The following is a 19,815-nucleotide window of genomic DNA, read 5'->3' on the forward strand; positions in this document are numbered from 1 at the left end:
ATTGCCATTAGCCTAAATGCTACTTCATACACTACACTTCAAAGGAATATATTGTACTCATTACATTTATCTAGTGGATAGCTTTTACAAATGATTAGTATACTCTATACTTGAATTTAAAGTATTGTACTGACTATTTACTTGATATGTTTATTCATTTGTTTACTTAAACAAACAATGTGTTTGATTTGTACAAAGATATTCACATGTGTAAAAACTAACCCAACACCAAACACAGTCATTAGGTAAACAAACACTTATGCAGGAGAGGAAGCTAAAAGCTTAAATGAATTTCTTAAAAACTTTCAATATAAACAGAATTACATTTAATAAAATATAATAATTCAAATGAATCACCATCTTATAAAATATGATGTATTGTTGTCAGTTAAAATACTCAGCAGCAGGGACAGCCTGTGGCATAGGCCACACAGGGGTCACCTAGGGAGCCAAATGAGTTGACTGTTAGTTTGTTTTGGTTTTTTATCGACAGGTGTGCTTCTATACAACGTTTTGAAATAAACAGTTGTTCTCCCTTCTTACTGTTTTCCTCTCTCTTTTCCCATTGACTTGCAGGGTTTTGATCTGGTTTGTTTCTAAAAGCCTTTTAGTGTGAATTCATATTTCAAGTCCTTGTATTGGAGGTGCCATTGTGGCATTTTTTGGGTCCAGGCACTAATGTAGTCTGGGCCAGCGCTGCTCAGAAGCTTGGAAAGAGTTCAACTTTAACGCTTTTAATTGAAGTTGTATGTAGTTGTATGTAAAGATGTATGTGCAGAGTTTGACACGTCTGTTTTCACATTCATCTGCCTATGAGCCTCCAGTGAACAAACACTGATAATGGACTTCACAATGAAGTAGGAGACATATTGTGTCGAGCAGTTACATTCTGAAATGAAATGTATTTGCATATTTATAGATATTGGATTTTTTAATGAGAGAGGAGTATGTATCATTTTAAGTATTTTAACAAGATCATTTATGTTTTTTGTGGACGTCAACACTGACATCTACAGGCCATAATCAGTAAATGTTCCTCCGGTCGGACGACATTTCCCAGCAGGGAGTGCGGCAAACCTTCTTCCCGTGATGCTCTGCGTCGCACCGGTGTAGCGTGTGTCCTCCGCGGTCTTCCGTTGTTCCATTGAGAAAAGCTCAACATGGCATCCGACGGACCACCGGGTACCGACTCACACCCGTCCGATTTAGGAAGTGCTATCGCGGCTTTGAACACATGGAGCAATCCGGAGCTCCAGGGCAGGCTGGCCGAGCTGGGAGCGCCCGCGATGGGTAAGAAAAATACCGATAAACACTCGGAGCAGCCTGGAAGTAGTCCTGTTTATAGCTAAGGAGCTAGCCTCATGCTAATGCTACTTAGCAACACGTAACACTGACGTTACAGTGAGCTAAAGCTGGGCCTGTGCTGTGTTTACACTCTGTAATATAACAAGTAGGTATTGTTGTATGCAAATAAAGCATCTAAAAATCAGTCTCACCCATTAAAAGTCACGTTGTACAACATTAATCTACTCCTCCAAGTTAGCAGACTTAACTAGCATGCTAACTTCAGCGCTGGGTCACGTAGCTAAGCACTTGTCAGAGTTACTATTAACTTCACAGTTGGTTTAAGTAAGCAGCTAACATTCACATAAGCCAAGGTGTGTGTTTACTATTACAAACAATAGAGTTCACGTTGCTTCTCTCATTCGTGTTTTCTTCCGTCTTCAGGTCCCAGAGAGGAGCTGATTGACAGACTGAAGGGCTACATGATTCAGGTACACATCCGCAGTATTTGTTTGTTTAAACCATGCAGCAGCTTTTTGCATGTTGCATGATTGTGTGTGTGTGCCTATTAGCGTTGACATGTTGCAAGGAAATGCATAAACATGTACTGTATAGAGCAAAATTCAACCTTATATGTGCCTGCAGACTGGTTCAGCTGTAGTATGTTGAAAACTTTGCAGCTGCACAAGAGTTGTAAAGTTTAGTTTTCCTGCTGCTCATCTAGTTAAAGAAACAACAGCGAAGCTTTTAGTCATTTGTGCATCCATATTTCCTTCTGTAGACTGGGATCCTTCTCAGCAAACCCAATGATGACAAACCAATGGGCTCTCAGGTAATGTTTTTTGTTGTTTTTACTGTGCATCATCTTTTCACTCTGTCCTCTATGTCTGCACACACAGGTTATACATTTTGTCAAGGTTTTTTCTCTGAATCATAGAAAGTGGTCTCAGTTTATACTGCAAAGCTCAAGTAATGTTGTATAATGTATATGAAAATGCATGCAAATTGGTGTTTAAAACTCTAGTTTGATAGTAGAATAATGACTCTTCAGTAGATTATAATGATGCATTTTAAGGCTGGAATCATCAATTTTACTGACAGTTATTTTCTCAAGTAATCACTGGGTCTAAAAATGTTAGGAAATAGAACATTGACTGTTAAGGTTTCCCATTGTCGAAGTTGACATCCTCAGTTGTCTTGTTGTGTCAGGACTTGTTGTTCATCATCAAGAAGTCATCACCTTTGAGGCGCTTAACCAGCAAAAGACAAAACTGACGATCGACTAATCATTGCAGCTAACATTTTGGCACTCTAACCTGGGATTTCCACCAAGTCGGTTACGTTACAGCAGCGGAACGGAGCGTGCTCTGGGAGAGAAATTTGCCTTTTAAAATGAAGTTGCACTGTTAATGCAGAAATTGCAGCAGCCCAATGCATTTAGGCTAGCTTAATTACTGTAGTAGCAGCACAACTAAACAGCCCGTTTTTGTTAACTTGCTCAAATTTAGTTGATTTGGTCATTTTCTTTGATTTTTGTGCTTAGGCTACGTAGATAAATGGTGTCATTGTCTGTTTTATTGGTGTTTGTTGCTGAAATACAATCGGGTTGTCTTATTTTGGCAGTGGACCGGAAGTTTTATGCTGATTCCGTGTCTGACTTTCTTGTCTGGTGCGATCTGCTCTGTTGAGCTTGACACGATTTAGAAACGGCTACGTCAAAAATAGAGCTGCTGCGGATTGATAGCAATCAGCTCTGGTGACGGCAGCGCAGACGTTCCGCGCCGCTGACGGACCCGGTGGAAATTGGCCTTTACTCAGATGAAATGTGTAAACATGGCATTATTATACATATAGGTAGTAGTTAAAGATGTTAAAGGGTTTGTCAACTTCAGCCTAAATATGTATCTCTGCGTTATAAAACTTTTTGTTGGATTGCATCACTATAAACTGAATATTAGTCTGACATGACAAATGCACTAAATTAAAGTTTCATACTCAAAGGACCAATCAGAATTAAGCCTTACAGCCTCAGTTCCAGCTTGCTGGTCTCACAGACTGTGTCTCTCCCATCACAGATGCAGGGTATCCCTCCCATGCCCCCAATGCCGATGCCACCCATGCCTCCCGGTATGGGCATGCTCCAGGCTATGAGCATGATGCCAGGAGGGCCCCCTCCACCGGGCATGCACATGGGCATAGAACCCCCAGGTTTACCCCCACCCGGCCTGTCACAGGACGACCAGCTGAAGATGGCTCAGCAGAGAGCCGCCATGGTGCTGCAGCAGGAAGAGAGGGCCAAACAGCAGGTGAGGGTGGAGCGCATGTTTACAGACGACATACTTCATACACTCCTCTTTCTTCTCATGTTTCCTGTCAGTATGTACTTCCATCTATCAAATAAAGGCAAAAGATGCCACCCCCAAAAAACAATATTGAACCATAACAGTGAGTGCAGTCAGTGTGTGAACAGGTAGGACTTCGGGAAGGAGATAAAAGATGTGCTTTGGGTAGTAGAATCCAAATGACACTAAAAACAACAGTAGTCTCATTTTTACATGGCAACACATGTCTATATGAGATTATAGTTTTAATCTTCTGCTCTTTTACAAAGATGCATGACTACACTGAGAAACAGTGTTAATTTTAGGGCATGGCTGTGTCTCAGTCATTACTTGTTGTTTATACCGTAGGGTGAGTCCTGTGTCATGGATGAACAGGATCTTTTGGAGCAGCAAAAAAGGGTGAGATGACGATAATAATCCTCCTGCTAGATGAAGTCGTCGTCGTCATACCTAATTATCCTATAAAGAGCTTATGTAACTGAAATAATTAAAGCTTTTTATTTTTACATTTCCAAATTGAATTTATTCCAGTTTAAGAAGTATCCCTTCAACACATTTCTGACATCCTGTGATTTTCTGCCTGCTTTCTTTTTTCCTTTCTGTTTTGAATTTTTTCATCAACCCATGATTGTACTCCTTTTAATTTCTCGGTTTATTTCATCCAGTCTCCCTCCTTTGTATATCAGGCCGCAGTGATGATGGAACAGGAGCGTCAGCAGGAGATGGCAAAGATGGGCCCAGGTAGAGCCATGCCCCCCATGAGCGCAATGAGAGGTATGTTCAGATTTAAGATTCCTGCTGCACATAACAGTTTTTATTTGGCTGAGGCACAAAATGAAAGAAAACGCTGCTTTTTACGGAAGTGGTTTCATCTGGGAAGCACTTAGGTTTCCAGCAAGGTTGTGGTGCTGACTTGTACACCACATTTGCGGCGGAAATAATCACTTTCAAAATGAATAATCATCTATGAATTGTGTATTTTTAGGTATGGATCCTCGCGGCCCGCTTCCTCCCGGTGTCACTATGATGCCGAGCCAGAAACAGAGAGTGCCGCCTCCTCCAGGAGAGGACAGCAGAGAGGCAAGCAGAGTTTTTCTCTTTGTGTGGCTTTTAGACATTATACATTTGGAGGGAAATGCTATTGGTGTAACTGACCTACGTTTAGAAGTGGTTCTCCCAGTAGTTTCAGATAAGGTAACTACTTACTTTAAAAAAAAAAAAAACATAGTTTCCAAGACTAGGTTTGTGGAGCAAAATGGACTGAACACAGAATTTTTTTACTTTTAGAGGAATAACTGCTGATAATTAGTTTTAGACATTCGTTTTTACCTTGTGAAGAATTACCAAATTCAGCATTCAAACAGTTTTTAGCACTTGCAGGGCTTTTTTTCTTCTTTTGATTGCTCTTGAGATGGATTGGGAATCAACTCAATTAAAATTAAAGTTTTGTCAATTATAAATTAATCATTTTTTGGGTTTTTTAGATCTCTTGTTGATAAAGAGAGGGAGACTACCTTTTATGCTATGCTTGCGTGCTCCTAATAACAGGTTGTTGGTTTTTTTGCTTCTGTTCCAGGCCTGGCAGAGTGATGAGGTCAGCGTCACCGGGCCCAAGATCCCTCAAGCTCTGGAGAAGATCCTCCAGCTGAAGGAGATCAGACAGGAGCAGCTCACCGACCCCACAGGTCAGTACAGCTGTGAGCAAGATGTTACGCCGATGACTCCATGTTTTACTTGAGTTTCAGTTTGTTGGGATCTGATTCGTCTGTTTTACTTTTATTTTCTCGTCCATTTAGAACAAGAGGAGGAAGACGAGGAGGGAGCAGACATGGACGTGAACAACTCCTCTGGAGCAGTCATGTCTGAGACAGAAGACGATGACAGCCAGATGTCAAAGAAAGATGTAAGTATGCTTTAAAACTACCTCCTGTTTATGTTACGCATGTCTTTACTGCAGCTTCACACTTTTGTATTATTCCAGCTGTTTGTGGATGCTGCTGTGGGATTATTCTTCTATTATGGAAGCTAAAACAGCATCTGAGAAATTCACCAACAATTAAATTAGATATTTGAGTCATATCTCACTCATGAATTTAAGCAGAACTTAAAAATGCACAGTATCTTTTTTTCTAATTAAGTTTCGTTTCAAAATTGCAAAGTAATTTGAACTTGTGTGTGAAACCTCTCAGAAAAACCGCAGACGCAGGAACCGCAAGAAGAAGAACAAGAAGAAGCGAGCCCAGGAAAAGAAGGAGCACGAGGAGCAGCAGAAGGAGGAAAGTGATAAGGAGAAGGAGAAGGAAAAAGACAAGGACAAGGACAAGGACAAGGACAAGGAAAAAGACAAGGACAAGGACAAGGACAAAGAGAAGGAAAAGGAGCCAGAGGTGGAGATTGAGTACATCACAGAGGAGCCAGAGATCTACGATCCCAACTACATCTTCTTCAAGAGGATCTTTGAGGCGTTCAAGGTGACTACAGAGGACTGTTCACTTAATATATTATATATAAATATGTTTTTTTGCTACAGGTTTATGTAGACATTTCATTTCATTTCATACATCTGTTTCCTTCTCTTTCTTAGCTGACAGACGATCTGAAGAAAGAAAAGGAGAAGGAGCCAGAAAAGGCAGAAAAACAGGAGACAGCCGTGCTCAGGAAGAAGGGATTCGAGGAGGAGAAGAAAGACAGCGACGATAGTGATGAGGTTTGAGTTGTTCCATTTGTCACAAAAACAGAACAGAAGTAACAAAATCTTGTTTGGTTACATGTTTAACATTTAAAAACATCTTTTCCTGAGCAGGAACTCAGACCAGATGTTCCCAAACTATCAAAGAAGAAGCTGAGGAGGATGAACAGGTTGACTGTGGCTGAACTCAAACAGGTAAATTAAGACTAATATTCATTACTACTATTCATGATTGCTCCTCAAGATGATAACGTCCCATCTAACCTCTCTTCCTGCCTCTTTGCTCCAGCTGGTGGCCCGTCCAGATGTGGTGGAGATGCACGACGTGACGGCCCAGGAGCCCAAGCTGCTGGTCCACCTGAAGGCCACCAGGAACACGGTGCCAGTTCCTCGCCACTGGTGCTTCAAAAGGAAGTATCTCCAGGGCAAGAGAGGTATAGAGAAGCCTCCGTTTGAGCTTCCAGAGTTCATCAAGAGGACGGGAATCCAGGAGATGAGGGAGGCCCTGCAGGAGAAGGTGAAGTCTCCTCAGATGTGCTGTTTTTAAAATAAGTAGGTTGTAAAAATTCATGCACAGCGATTTAATACTGACTCTGCTTCTTTGTTTGTTTACAGGAGGACGCCAAAACTATGAAAACCAAAATGAGGGAGAAGGTTCGTCCAAAGATGGGAAAGATCGACATAGACTACCAGAAGCTCCACGACGCCTTCTTCAAATGGCAGATCAAACCCAAGCTCACCATCCACGGAGACCTTTACTACGAGGTATCACATACTTTTCAATACAATTTCTTATCAATGATATTTCTTCATATTTATGTTGAAAGAACTCAACTGCTTTTCCCGGGGGAAAAAAAGATCCATTAACTGTGTTTTTGTGGCTGCAGGGTAAAGAGTTTGAGACTCGTCTGAAAGAGAAGAAACCGGGCGACCTATCCGACGAGCTGCGTATCGCTCTGGGAATGCCGGTCGGACCTGTAAGTGTCACAAACACATCATGAGTAAAACATGTATCGGTGTACACGCTTTAAAAATGAATGAGTTGTAACGAGATGAGACTTGTCTGCTAGCATAACTAACACAGTGACAAGAAGAGCAACACAACAGCTGAGATAATGAGACGGTTACCAACCAAATATACCTGAACAATGTTTTAAAGCTTCAGCCACAGTCGACACAGACACATTTACATATTTTTAGGACTAATGTACGCTCAGAGAACAGACCCAGTGTTTCACAATGAGACTCAAATTAAATAGGAGCTACTGCAACTGATTTTAAATAGTAAATTGAAGAGACGATGCTGGTTCGTGAGCTTATGCCTTTTTTTTTTTTTCTCCCCCAGAACGCCCACAAGGTGCCTCCTCCCTGGTTGATAGCCATGCAGAGGTACGGCCCCCCTCCCTCCTACCCCAACCTCAAAATCCCAGGACTCAACTCCCCCATCCCAGAGGTACGAGCACTTTCTACTTGTACAAATTTATACCAATTCCTCTCAAAATCTCAAAGGATGAATACAACACTGTGTTTGTATGGATTTCAGTGTTCTTTACTCTTCTCCTTTCTCCTCTCAGAACTGTACTTTTGGTTATCACGCCGGAGGCTGGGGGAAGCCGCCAGTAGACGAAATGGGCAAACCTCTGTACGGCGACGTGTTCGGGACCAATGCTGCAGACTTCCAGGTCGATAAACTACACAGCATCTCTCACACACACACACACATAAACACACAGTTTTTGGAAATTCATTAATTACTGTCACAGTTCTTGAGCTGTGTCTCAACCTTTTAAACTGTAAGTGATAGGAAGGAGCTGAAACGAATGAAAGAATCTTACAAAAATCAAGTTCAATCAAGATCAAGTTACTATCATGAAAATGTGAAAAAGATGCAATCAATACATCAAATTCAAAGGATGAACTTTTAACTAAATGGTTGACTGATGGCTAATGTGTATGTGTGTCTAGGCTAAAGCGGAGGAGGAAGAGGTGGACCACTCAACATGGGGAGAGCTGGAGCCGTCGGACGAGGAGTCTTCAGAAGAAGAGGAGGAGGAAGAGAGCGACGAGGAGAAACCAGACGAAACCGGATTCTTCACGCCAGCAGACAGGTACTTGAGATAAAAATTACTTCTTTTTTTAAAAATTGTGTGCAGATTGAAGAGTCTCATTTCATGTGGACACGGGGTACTTGAACTTACCCAGCAGTCACGTTGAAGAGGGTTTAATCAACAGGCTGTTTTTCTATTTAGACAAAGAACAATCTGGTCATACATTTTATTTCCCTCGTGGATTTAACCGTTTAAAGAAATTCCTCAGAGGAAATCAAAACTGAAAAATGAATAGCATCCCTCTGTGCTCCAGTCTTATCAGTGCTGCTGCATGCTAATTTTTCATCACACTCTCATAAATGCAGAGACACACACTGATGATCTTGGCTTAAATTTTAAAAGCATCACCTCCATAATTACACATTAGTATAAGATCAAGCAACCTGTAACCTTCGGCAATAAAACCACCTGTTCTGTTGTATTAAGCCTCGATAAATTGGTTTAATTGATGAGGTGGTTAACTTTATGTCCATCTGTGTCATTTGATTTACTCTTCGTGTGTGTGTGTGCATGGATGAATGCAATTGTTTTTGCCCACAGGCTTCACAGCTCTATAACATGATGTGCTTAATATTCCTACAAGCACACAATGACACACTCACGGAGCCGGACACACACACACACACAGATAAATTCATAATGTGCTGTATCTCATTTTGTTGTGTTCCAGCGGGCTGATCACCCCCGGAGGCTTCTCTTCAGTACCCGCCGGCATGGAGACCCCCGAGCTGATTGAGCTGAGGAAGAAGAAGATTGAGGAGGCCATGGATGGGTGAGTGTCGCTCTGTATCGGCTCAGTCGTGCAGCAGCTTTAATTTCCCATTTACTCCCGCTGATTTGGTGCAGCACAATCTGAAGACATGTTATCTTGTTAATGGATTTATTTAAGATATATGAAATAACATAACATTCATTTACACAAACTGCTACTGAATTGAATCACATAAATAAACGGTTATCAGAATTTAAAGTCCCCCTCTGCTACAAAATGTGTTAAGCTTATTGTTACATCAGTTGGATGTTAAAGCTTCACTGTGCAGAGTTTCATTCATCTGCTGAAGAAGGAAAGTTTCTGACCTCACTCAAAATCGGAGTTACTAACGAGCAGGAACTACTTTATAGCCAATTGTGGTCCATCTTGTCTGTCATTCTGGATAGAAAATGACTGATAGAAGCTCAAACGCTGTAGCTGTTGATGTTTTTGTCTGACCATGTTTCTGTCTTCACAGGAATGAGACGCCGCAGCTGTTCACCGTTCTTCCAGAGAGACGAACAGGCCCCGTAGGAGCAGCCATGATGGCCTCAACACACATCTACGACATATCAGGGGTAAGACCACCGTGTGTGAGCTAAATTATTGACTGAGAAATTTAAGTTTTCACCTTTCAGCTTTCAGAGTTCTGTCCTGATGATCCTCACAAATCTGTCTTTCTTCCTCTATCCTTTCTACAGGCGATGGCAGCTCGCAAGGCAGCTGGAGGACAGGAGTCCCAGGGCGTAGAGGTGGCCCTCGCCCCAGAGGAGCTGGAGCTGGACCCCATGGCCATGACCCAAAAGTACGAGGAACACGTTAGAGAGCAGCAGGCCCAGGTGGAGAAGGAGGACTTCAGCGACATGGTGGCCGAGCACGCGGCCAAACAGAAGGTACAGACACAACAAAACAATGCCTTAATTTATTTATTTTAAAAGTGTTCTTCGATAAATATCAGTTTTATTACTTTAGATTAGACAGTTATTTAACGTATACACAGAAACAAAAAAAGACAGTTTTCTATCTGAAGTTTGGTTGGAAGGTGGAAAACTCTCTTCTGTATTAAAGAAGAGCTGCATAGTTGCTATAGAAATGATTATATCATCAATATGACATCTAATGAAAAAGTCAGAACGGAACTGAACTCTGGGAAGTGCAGTTTGGTAACAATCTGCCCAAAATCACTCCCCATGTATATATTTGTGCAGCATGTAGTGTGCTGCTATAAAGCACTTTGCCTTAATTGCTACGTGTTACTGTGCTGAGCTGCACTGTAATGTTTTTAGTTTGAGAAGGAGAACACTTATTTTAATTTAATTCAATAACACATCCAGCTGCATCATTAAACACCAATCAGCTGTATTTAAGCAACACATGCTTAACTGATCAGGGCTCTAGACTCTACAAGTGTTTAATGTGTAACTAAAGGAAAGTGTGAAGTTGGTTTGCAGTCATTTTTTAAAGTTTTACCCTCATATTTGAATATGAATGGCCTCTTTTCTCTTTCTTCTTCCTCTTCACCATACAGCAAAAGAAGAGGAAGGCTCAGCCGCAGGACACGCGAGGTGGCGCCAAGAAATACAAAGAATTCAAGTTCTAGAGCGGCGAGACGAAACGCAGCGAGAGAACGAGCCACAACAGGAAATCAAAGAGGAAGAGAAGTACTCAGATTTTAACACGAGAGGATGCACATGGCAACACCAGTCATCTGTCAGTAACAGTAAACACGTTTTTCTGTCTTTTTCTAAATAAAATAAATAGACAATGCTTTTATGTCATGTAAGACGTGTGACATGAGAACGGTGACGTGCGTTTCCTCTGTTTAGCCCTACGTTTTATGTCTTGGTTCTTTTTTTTCACTGTAACCATGTTTATTTCTGTTTTTTTGTAAATAAATGAAGTGATGACAAAAGTCCACAGCTGTTCTGTCTTCTGCTTTACTTTTCTTTTGACCCAGTTTCTCTTTGTGGGAAGTAGAGTGTTCACTTGTGTAACAGATAATCATGTTGATGGTTGTAAAATGCAAAGTATTTGGCAAGTTTGAGTCAGCTGATCTGGTCAAAAATAGCTCACTGCTTGCATTTACTGGCACTGCTGAGGTCAATGGAGTGTAACATTTTGGTAATTTGTGAGCTTTAAATGGCATGAAGAGGAATTAACATGATTCTCCTACACACACAAAAAAAACGTATTAATTAAAATAAAAAGTCAAATAAAAGATTGAAAATATCCCACCAGAGTTGTAGGGAAATAAGACTTGCAAATACAATTTAAATTGTTTTGCCTTTTTTTTTTTTTTATTCTTTAATTTTTTTTTAATATATGTCCTGAACATTTTACAGGGATTTGTCTGTCAGTCTCTAAAATACTGACTGAAACATTTTTATGGTTATAGTGGAAAGTCTTCAATATCTCTCTTTGGTCCCATGTTGAATATATATTATTTACACATGGAGAAATATATCTTTAAAAACTCAGGAGAGGGCATCATTAGGCTTGTTGCTATGGTAACGGTCTCATCCCTGCTTGTATCAGGATATCAGTGGAGCTTCTGCATGAGCGACTTTTAGAGGTTAATGCCATTTAAGTAATAGGTCAGTAATTCTTGTCTGCCTTTGTTTGAAACAACAGGCTGCAGTTCACGTTTCTACAGCTAGAGGGCAGTAGAGAACTGACGGTCACCTGAAGGGAAGCACAGTGACCTAAATACCTGCAGCAGCCACATGCTGACTCGGTCACTAGCACCAACACATACAAGCAAACACACACACACACACACACACGCTGGGAGCAACAGCCTGTTCAGATCAGAGGGTTTGGACTGTCTTAAAAAATACAACAGCACCTACTGCTTATTATGTAGAGCTGCATAAGCCGTTTGGTCAACAACAAGGCTGCAGCATGTATTTGCATCATTTTTGTAATAAGAGGAAACATGAAGGCTCATAGTTATACATTTATAAATAGTTTATTCCTGCAGTCAGCATTTTAAAAACTCCCCATCTTGCACACTTGAATGACTGAACTGTCACATTGAGGAAGTCGTTTCTCAACAGGAACATGTAGTAAAAGGCTCAATGTACTGTACTGTACTGCACTACTTTACTCTACTGGGACTGACACAGTTAGTCAAACTGATAGAAAATGCATATGCTGATTATTTTGTCAATCGATTAATCGTTGCTGTTTTTCCAGAAAAAATGCCACACAATCCTCAGTTCTACAGCTTTGACGCTTTTCTTTGTCAGGTATAATTATGAACTGATCATCTTTGATCTTGATTTGGACAGTTGGTTGGACAAACAAGCAATTTGAACATATAATTGCAAGCTATGGGATGTTACAATGTGCATTTTTCATGTCCAATTACTTAAAGAGCTGAAGAGGATTGTGGTGATGTTGGAGTCCATGAATATGTTGATGGGACGATCACTTTCTATATCGTACTGCCTTTTTACCTGTTGTTTACTGTCCTACCTGATGTTTGTCCGATGTGTATGGTGGCACTCAGTTTCCCCCTTGGGACTAACACAGTTTCATATCATTTCCTATCGTTTTGTATCAGTTTGTGTTGTATCATATCATATAGTATAGTATCATATTGTATCGTAACATATCGTAACGTATTGAATCGGATTGTATAAGTTTGTATTGTATTCAGTTGTATCGTATCGTATGGTATCATATCGTATCATATCATATAGTATCAAATCGTATCGTAACGTATCATAGCGTAACGTATCATAACGTAACGTATCATAACGTATCATAACGTAACGTATCGTAACGTAACGTATCGTAACGTATCATATCAAATTGTATTGTATCATATCGGTAAAATTGAGAAAATAAATAGATTAGATTAGATCTATCAATATTGAAAAATATTTGTTATTTTCAGCCCTAACATAAATTTGTATAATTCAGCTAGGTAGATCCTAAGCGTAATTATTCTATTGCAGTATGTAAAAACTCCATATACTGTACAATACTTAAATGTAAATGTATGCCAGTAGCTGTAGCTCATCTCTGTATATGGGAGTTGTGTTTCGTAAGGGATGGTATAAACTTAATTGACTCTGACATTGGATTTGGAGATTGCGCAGTGTCACTTGATGACCTGGCAGATTTGGGGCGCTGTGTAAAAAGTAACCCAGGATTATCCCGTGACCATGCTTTAATCTGCTTGATTCTAATCTCTTTATCAATTGCAGGAGCTGGTGAGAGAAGCGCGTTAAAATGAGCAGCGCGTTGCACTGTGTTTAAGTCATTCAGCTGATTATCCAGAGTGAAGGACTGAGACCAGGGACAGTGATGAGTCTGCATGGTTTTAATTCCAGTTTCGTCAGCGAGCCAGTTGATTTTACAGTTTGTCACACCTTCTATCTGAGTAGAAGAGCTGAGCATTGATAACATCTTTTGTTTTGTTCGGTTGGAATGAAAACCAAACTGTGCTGTGAGGTCCTTTGTGTCACTTGCTTGTCCTTGACGAGGATGAGAATCAGTAAGCAGGAAGGAAATGTCATATTTAAACCCGTAATTTAAAGAGGATGTGACTGTCTGACCACAAAGTGCCAATATTTAGAGCCTTACTGTGATTAAACTGTAGGCAGCACAAACTAGCATGTCAAATGGCTTTAACACCGATCCTGTACCAAAAGAGTAGTCCTCACTTAATGAAAATAGTACTGGTAACAATAATTTGATCAGTTTCACATGCACAAATAACAAACTAACTACATAACAGATAGTGCTGCCCTTGAAAGCTCCTACTACTTTGAATATTGGAAGTTCTGCATGCAACTTGCAATGTTTTGCTCCAGAAATCAAGCAACACGATGCTATTTTGTGCAAGAACGAGAACATAGGAAATACTATAGCTGGTTGATTTGTTTTAAACAAACATACAAGACAGAAGTTGGAGACAGCTGTTGCCTTCTGTTGCATCATTTCCAATGCTGACATGTCTGACATGGTCTTCAACTCCTAAGCTTTCATCTCGGCAACAATTCCCTGTCATTTTTATTGTTATTTATTAGATTGTGACACCTCCAACACCACCTGTGTGTAGCATACTGAAGAATACTACAATATGCTTTAAAAAAAAAGGCTGCAGCAATTGTTCATTTAGCCCCAGTTATAAGCACATCTTGCACATATATGAACACTATCCCCGAACATCAACAGCTCATCGTGTTGTGGTAAACCCCGATCACAGCAGTGATAATCTGCCTATAGAGAAACGTCAGGCTGATGGCAGCCAGCTGTGTCCGTGACGTCGGTGGAGTGATTAGGTCACATTCTAATTCATATTCAGATTTGGAGATTGTAATCATGACAGTGCCTTTGTCACCTCAGGGTGCAAAACACTGCACCTGCTGCATGCCATGCTGGCAGGCTGGCTGGCAAACCCCGAGAGAGATGCAGCATGGTGTTTGTTTCACCAAGGAGAAAAAGGGCAAAGTATTGCTTCCAGTTGGTGATTATAACTAAATAAAAGTGGGCGAATCCATGACAGAAAAGCATTTATATGTGTTTTTTTAATAGATGTTGTTATCCACACAAATCACAGCTTCAAACTGAGTCACGTAGTAGAACACACTACATTTCTCCTTCCTTATCAGCAGATTTTTCACTGATAACAATCTTTCCTCAACCATTAAGTCAGGATTTCCCCTCATCATTTTATCTCATATACGACAGTTCAGGTGGAGTCAACATGTTCAGACTATGAAATAAAAGCAAGCTGAATGCACTGACTGTAACCGGTTTTGCACCTTTTTATATTTACTGCCTCATTATGGCCAAAAGAAGGTGTGTGTATGTGTGTGAGTGTGTGAGAGAGATATATAGCTTGTGTGTGTGTATGACTAATGAGAATAATTTCAACAACACCTGAGACTCCAGTCAGTCAGTATGCCACATGAGCCTAAAAATAGAGCAATTCAAACATTTACCACCAGTGAACCAACAAAATATGCATTTTCTTTCCTGTATGAGAGTCTTTGTTGTAATACTCTGTTATAGAAATTCAATACTCTCTCACACAAAGGTGGCGAGAGGGGAAACCAGTGAGTAATGGGTAAATATTGGCTCCAAGTGTGGTTTTATCTGTGGCTTAAATCAATGCAATAAGGAGGAAAATGTGTTATTCTACTGTGTGCTATTGGTGTTAATCATCTATTTGATTTGTTTGTCTAATGATAACCAGAACTTATTCAACTCACAGGTCAGTGAAGGGGAACTGCAGCCTTTTTACTTTGCATTTGACACAACAAAATGCTATTTTTAGTTGACTTTATGCTTAATTCAAAATACAGTGAAAACATAAGACATACGAACCAATGAGTGGAGATATATTTGCTTTAAATTATGGTGAGATTGGTTTATTGTTGTTTTAAGATAAAGTCACAAAGGCTAACACACACTATACAGATGGACGACCAGTCACACCTAAGGGCAGGTAAGAGTCACCAATTAATCTAACCTGTTTTTGGAGCCGGGGAGAACAAGAAAACTCCACAAAGAAATGCTCCTGTTGGCAGGTGGGTTCGAACTGAGAACCCTCTTGCTTTGAGACGACAAGTTGTATCATATTATTACACAATAATATTGTAAGTTACACACTTCATAGAGAGATGGGGGAGCATGGGAAGAAAGGGGGCCCAGGAGCTCATTTTTTGCCCTTGGGCCCCTCTAGCAGGTTAATACGGCCATGACTGTTGCTCACTACACAATTATATTACTCCATAATACTATACCATGATGTGAGACAACTACATTAAATAATAATAACATTTTTTCTTTGAATTTTCTTAACTAAGGTCTATCTCCTCCAGGAAGCTGAATGAGGAAGTGGTAAAACCTGCCCTCCTCGTCTATGTGGAGGAGTAACATCTGACCCCCTCAAGGTAAACTGTAGGATCAAGTAAGAAACGAGAAAATGAACCTTGTTTTGTTGCTTTCCAATCTCCAATCATACAAATTACTATTTCAATTCAATTAAAGGAACTGATGGGATTGCATTTCACAGTGATTGTACTTTAATATGATTGCACGACAAATTAACTTGATTGATTGATTTTAAAAAAAAATTTAAAAAACTCAATTTGAGTGGATTAGGGTAATTAATGTGGGACACGTTTTGCAATTCTGACTTGTTTACCTTATTTACATATGAATCCAATACATTATATCAACACCTAATATCATTATGAAATCCCTGAGATGTTTTACTTGTTAAATCAAGACAATTTTTGGATATTGTACTCAAAAAGGAACATGGCACTTATATTAATAATATTCCTCATGCCAAATCGTTTCAGAATTTATAGTTTTTGTAATCTGGGACACTAGTTTTTTATTCTTAGAAATACTTTGATTTATACAAAGCAGCCTTATCTGCCAACACTTTCTGAAATGTGCAGAGGCCTACCCATATTTGGTCATTTAAATGAATAGGCCTACAGTTTTTAGGTTAAAAAAACCCAGTAGCCTGTACGTTCACGTGTAATTTTAAACAATATAACTTACAAAGTTTGCATACACTAGTTAGCTTTAAAATAATTGAATAGAAAAAGAGATAAATGCACTGGAGCTTAGTAGAATTTCACAAGTAGTATTATTATAAAAGTACAGAAGCATTAGTAATACACTGTCTATGTTGTAGTATGTATATTAAAAACAAGAGTACGGTTTAAAACAATACAGTAGCATATTATTTGGCCAGCCCTCCCTCTCTCTCTCTCTCTCTCTCTCTCTCTCTCTCTCTCTCTCTCTCTCTCTCTCTCTCTCTCTCTCTGACTCTCTCTCTCTCCACCAGACGTCCTCTAGAGGCGTAGCTCTCTGCTTTCTGCTCATTGTGCGACTTCGGCGGAGAGAAATTTCCGCTTCCTGCACGACAAACAGCAACACACACGAAGTTGGAGGTGCAGTGGACGGCAGAGAGAGAGAGAGAGAAAGAGAGAGAGAGAGAAAGAGAGAGGGGATTAGCTGCCTGGCTTTCGGGTACAAACCCTCCCGATGACTGCAATGTTTTCACACTCAGGCGGCGATTAGCACCGTCAACTTTCTGCCTTTTTTGTTGCATTGTGGAGCATTTTACGCATTTGCACCACACCAGGAAAAAAACCCCACACAAGGCAACGGAGGAGAAAGCAGGAGGAGGACCGACACTATCACCACCACCACCACCACCACCACAAAACCCGGACAAACACACACACATACACGGAGGAGAAGCAGCAGCAGCCAGGCTACTACGGGTATTCCTCCTTCCTCCTCCCATTAGCTCCGTTTTTCAGCCTCCAGGATGTCGGAGCGAGGAGGGCTCCCGCGGACTGGGGGTGTCCCCTCGCCGCACATGCAGCCCTCCAAGCCGGTCAGCATCACCTCCAACCGGCCGGTGCACATGAACCTGTACGCTACCTGGGAGGTGGACCGCTCCTCACCCAGCTGTGTGCCGAGGTAAGGTGAAAGCCGAGCGTGACTTATCATTTTTAAGGGGGCTGGTGGTGGTAGGGGGGTAGGTTGTGATGTGGAGGAAATACCCCTATGTCAATGTGTTTACACTGAGGGATTTCAAATAGACAAACACCCATGGGTGCCCTAAATGGAAAGATCACAGGATTGCTGGTGTTAATGCAGTGTTGATGTGTGTTAAGGATGATTATACTTCCCTTTCTCATGTCAGGCATATTGACTTGTGATTGGACCCTTTGTTGGACCTACTTTTAACACCATGCGTGCATATAATCATTACCCAGTGGCTTTTACAACCTTAATGGCACCGATTGCACAAACAGGCCTGACTCTCTTGGTTGTCTCTTATCCTGATTTTTTTTTAAACAAAACAGTTGCAGCTTTTTTCCCAGGCGTTGCTTCACAAGGATCATTGCAGACACAAAGACTGATGAAGCCATGGGTGGCAGACTGTCACTGTAACTATAGAGGAGTATTCTGCACCCATATATGGCACAGCTGTAACATCATGCGCTCTGACATACTGGCTCGTGGAGAAAAGAGGAATGCAGGACAGATGTTTTAATTGACCCTATAGGCAGAAACCTTATCACATTTGCCCCCAGCGTGTAGATAATGCTGAGCATGATGCAATATAAGTGTACGTTCACATGTGGGCATTGCAGCAAGGTGACAGCAGGTGAGACACTTTATCCACCACCACACAAATAAATGCAAGTAGGCGTCTTATTTGGCTCAGCTGCCAGTCTGTAAAGGGATCCAGCTTGAATGTGGCATGCTTGTCACGCCGCTGACAGAGACAGATGAGCTCACTTGTTCAACCTATGACATGCGGCATCTGTGTGGAATACTCAATTTGATGTTGATATATCTGTGTATATGTATACGTGCTACACCTTAAGTGTTACTCCCCCTGTATTTATGATGCTGCAGTAACCATAATCATGAGTTAGATTCGAGGTCAAAGGTTAACAGGAACTGTGACTGAAGAGCGGCTCATGTGATTCACAGCCCCGGCTAAAGCATAAACAGTGTGAGAGCAGATGATAGATTTTTTTTTTTTTTTTTTTCACAGCAAATCAAACTGAATACAGGAATGTCAAGAAGAAAAAAAGAAAACCTTCACTTTTTTTGTGTGTGTGTTTGCAGCATTGATTTATTTTCATATGTTTTCTCCACTGATAAAAACATCTCATGGTCTGCAGTGCTGTAAGGAGTCTCAGACTTATCTCAGCTTCATGAAAATAAGATAATAGTGAGATAATGGAGCTTATATTACTCATATTGTCACTGGTTAAACTTAGCTTGCACATCCACAGCTATACAATTACACGAAATGTACATTTTGGCTTTAAATTGTATTTTGTTTTCTGGTCCGCTAAGCAGACTGAACTGCATCCTTCCAGATGAGCCCAGGTGTTAAATGTTACTGAAAGCAATTAGTGGGAAGAAAGCTTGCTGGTAAAAGCAACACACAAAGCTCAAACGCTGACATCTTAATGCTGCTTTCTAAAATGCTTCAGGGCTTTACTGAGTTAGAAGCAAAGCCTCATGGGGATGTTTTCCTTCTCAGCATTTTGGCAGTGTATGTGTGAGTGATTGTGTCTGTGTGTGTGTGTGTGTGTGTGACTGTGGGTCTCCTGCATTTGTGAATAAATGATACAGTCTTGGATCAGTCTTTTGGAGCAGCTCACATGAATAATACATCCATTGTTAGCCTACATTTTAAATATATTTTCCCTAAACCTTTCTTCAAGATAAAGATTATTACCTCCTTTGTGTTTGTGCGTTGATATCCGCGGCCGACTTTTGAATATTTTGGCGTCGTGCTCGGAAATGTGACTGTGGTGTTTTTGTTTTTTTGGTGTTTTTTGTTTTTTTTCAAGCTGGCGTCACGGTCCGTCAAATATTTTCGATTTCACTGCAGTTGCAGTAACAGAGAGGGACTCGCAGAGCCAGACAAAAAGGAGGAGGAGGAAAGGAGGAGGAGGAGGAGAGGAGGTTGGATGGATGGATGGAGAGAAATAGAGGATGAGACTGGGAGATGGGAGGAGAAGCGGTGGCTCTGTCATCTACATTTAAATATAATTTCTCACACACACAGGCAGTAGGAAAGTCTTCAGGAATGGTTATGCCAAATAATGTGTGGCACTGTCTCCT

At 40.7% G+C, this 19,815-nt stretch overlaps 2 protein-coding genes across 4 annotated transcripts in view; both read left to right on the plus strand.

Moving 5' to 3' along the window:
* The first annotated feature begins 1,079 nt into the window (after positions 1–1,079).
* On the plus strand, positions 1,080–11,089 carry sf3b2 (splicing factor 3b, subunit 2). Of its 3 annotated transcripts, none has more exons than XM_062444554.1 (21): positions 1,080–1,290; positions 1,729–1,775; positions 2,066–2,116; positions 3,360–3,590; positions 4,292–4,400; positions 4,612–4,706; positions 5,203–5,311; positions 5,423–5,529; positions 5,816–6,097; positions 6,211–6,333; positions 6,430–6,510; positions 6,605–6,832; positions 6,931–7,080; positions 7,203–7,292; positions 7,661–7,768; positions 7,890–7,997; positions 8,281–8,423; positions 9,094–9,195; positions 9,653–9,752; positions 9,876–10,067; positions 10,703–11,089. In XM_062444554.1, exons 1-21 carry the CDS (start codon positions 1,161–1,163, stop codon positions 10,772–10,774), a joined length of 2,658 nt encoding a protein of 885 aa, XP_062300538.1. In that variant the 5' UTR covers positions 1,080–1,160; the 3' UTR covers positions 10,775–11,089. The 3 variants fall into 3 exon arrangements, with proteins under 3 accessions (XP_062300538.1, XP_062300539.1, XP_062300540.1); XM_062444555.1 differs by having other exon boundaries at positions 5,426–5,529; XM_062444556.1 differs by having other exon boundaries at positions 4,313–4,400.
* A 6,033-nt stretch (positions 11,090–17,122) lies between these two features.
* The window catches only part of LOC134005625 (phosphofurin acidic cluster sorting protein 1-like), a 70,975-nt gene continuing 68,282 nt past the window's right edge, over positions 17,123–19,815 (plus strand). The window contains exon 1 of the mRNA XM_062444553.1: positions 17,123–17,640. Within this exon, the coding sequence (XP_062300537.1) occupies positions 17,486–17,640 (155 nt within the window). The 5' untranslated portion in view covers positions 17,123–17,485. The remainder of the gene's footprint in view (positions 17,641–19,815) is intronic.

Source organism: Scomber scombrus, chromosome 23, assembly GCF_963691925.1.
Source record: "Scomber scombrus chromosome 23, fScoSco1.1, whole genome shotgun sequence".
NCBI classification, from domain to species: Eukaryota; Metazoa; Chordata; class Actinopteri; order Scombriformes; family Scombridae; genus Scomber; species Scomber scombrus.

Bases quoted from the DNA above. Each gene is read 5' to 3' on its own strand.
- sf3b2 (XM_062444554.1), top strand. From the start codon at position 1,161: ATGGCATCCGACGGACCACCGGGTACCGACTCACACCCGTCCGATTTA. The intron at 6,334-6,429 runs GTTTGAGTTGTT...TTTCCTGAGCAG, and splicing joins ACAGCGACGATAGTGATGAG to GAACTCAGACCAGATGTTCC. The intron at 7,081-7,202 runs GTATCACATACT...TTGTGGCTGCAG, and splicing joins ACGGAGACCTTTACTACGAG to GGTAAAGAGTTTGAGACTCG.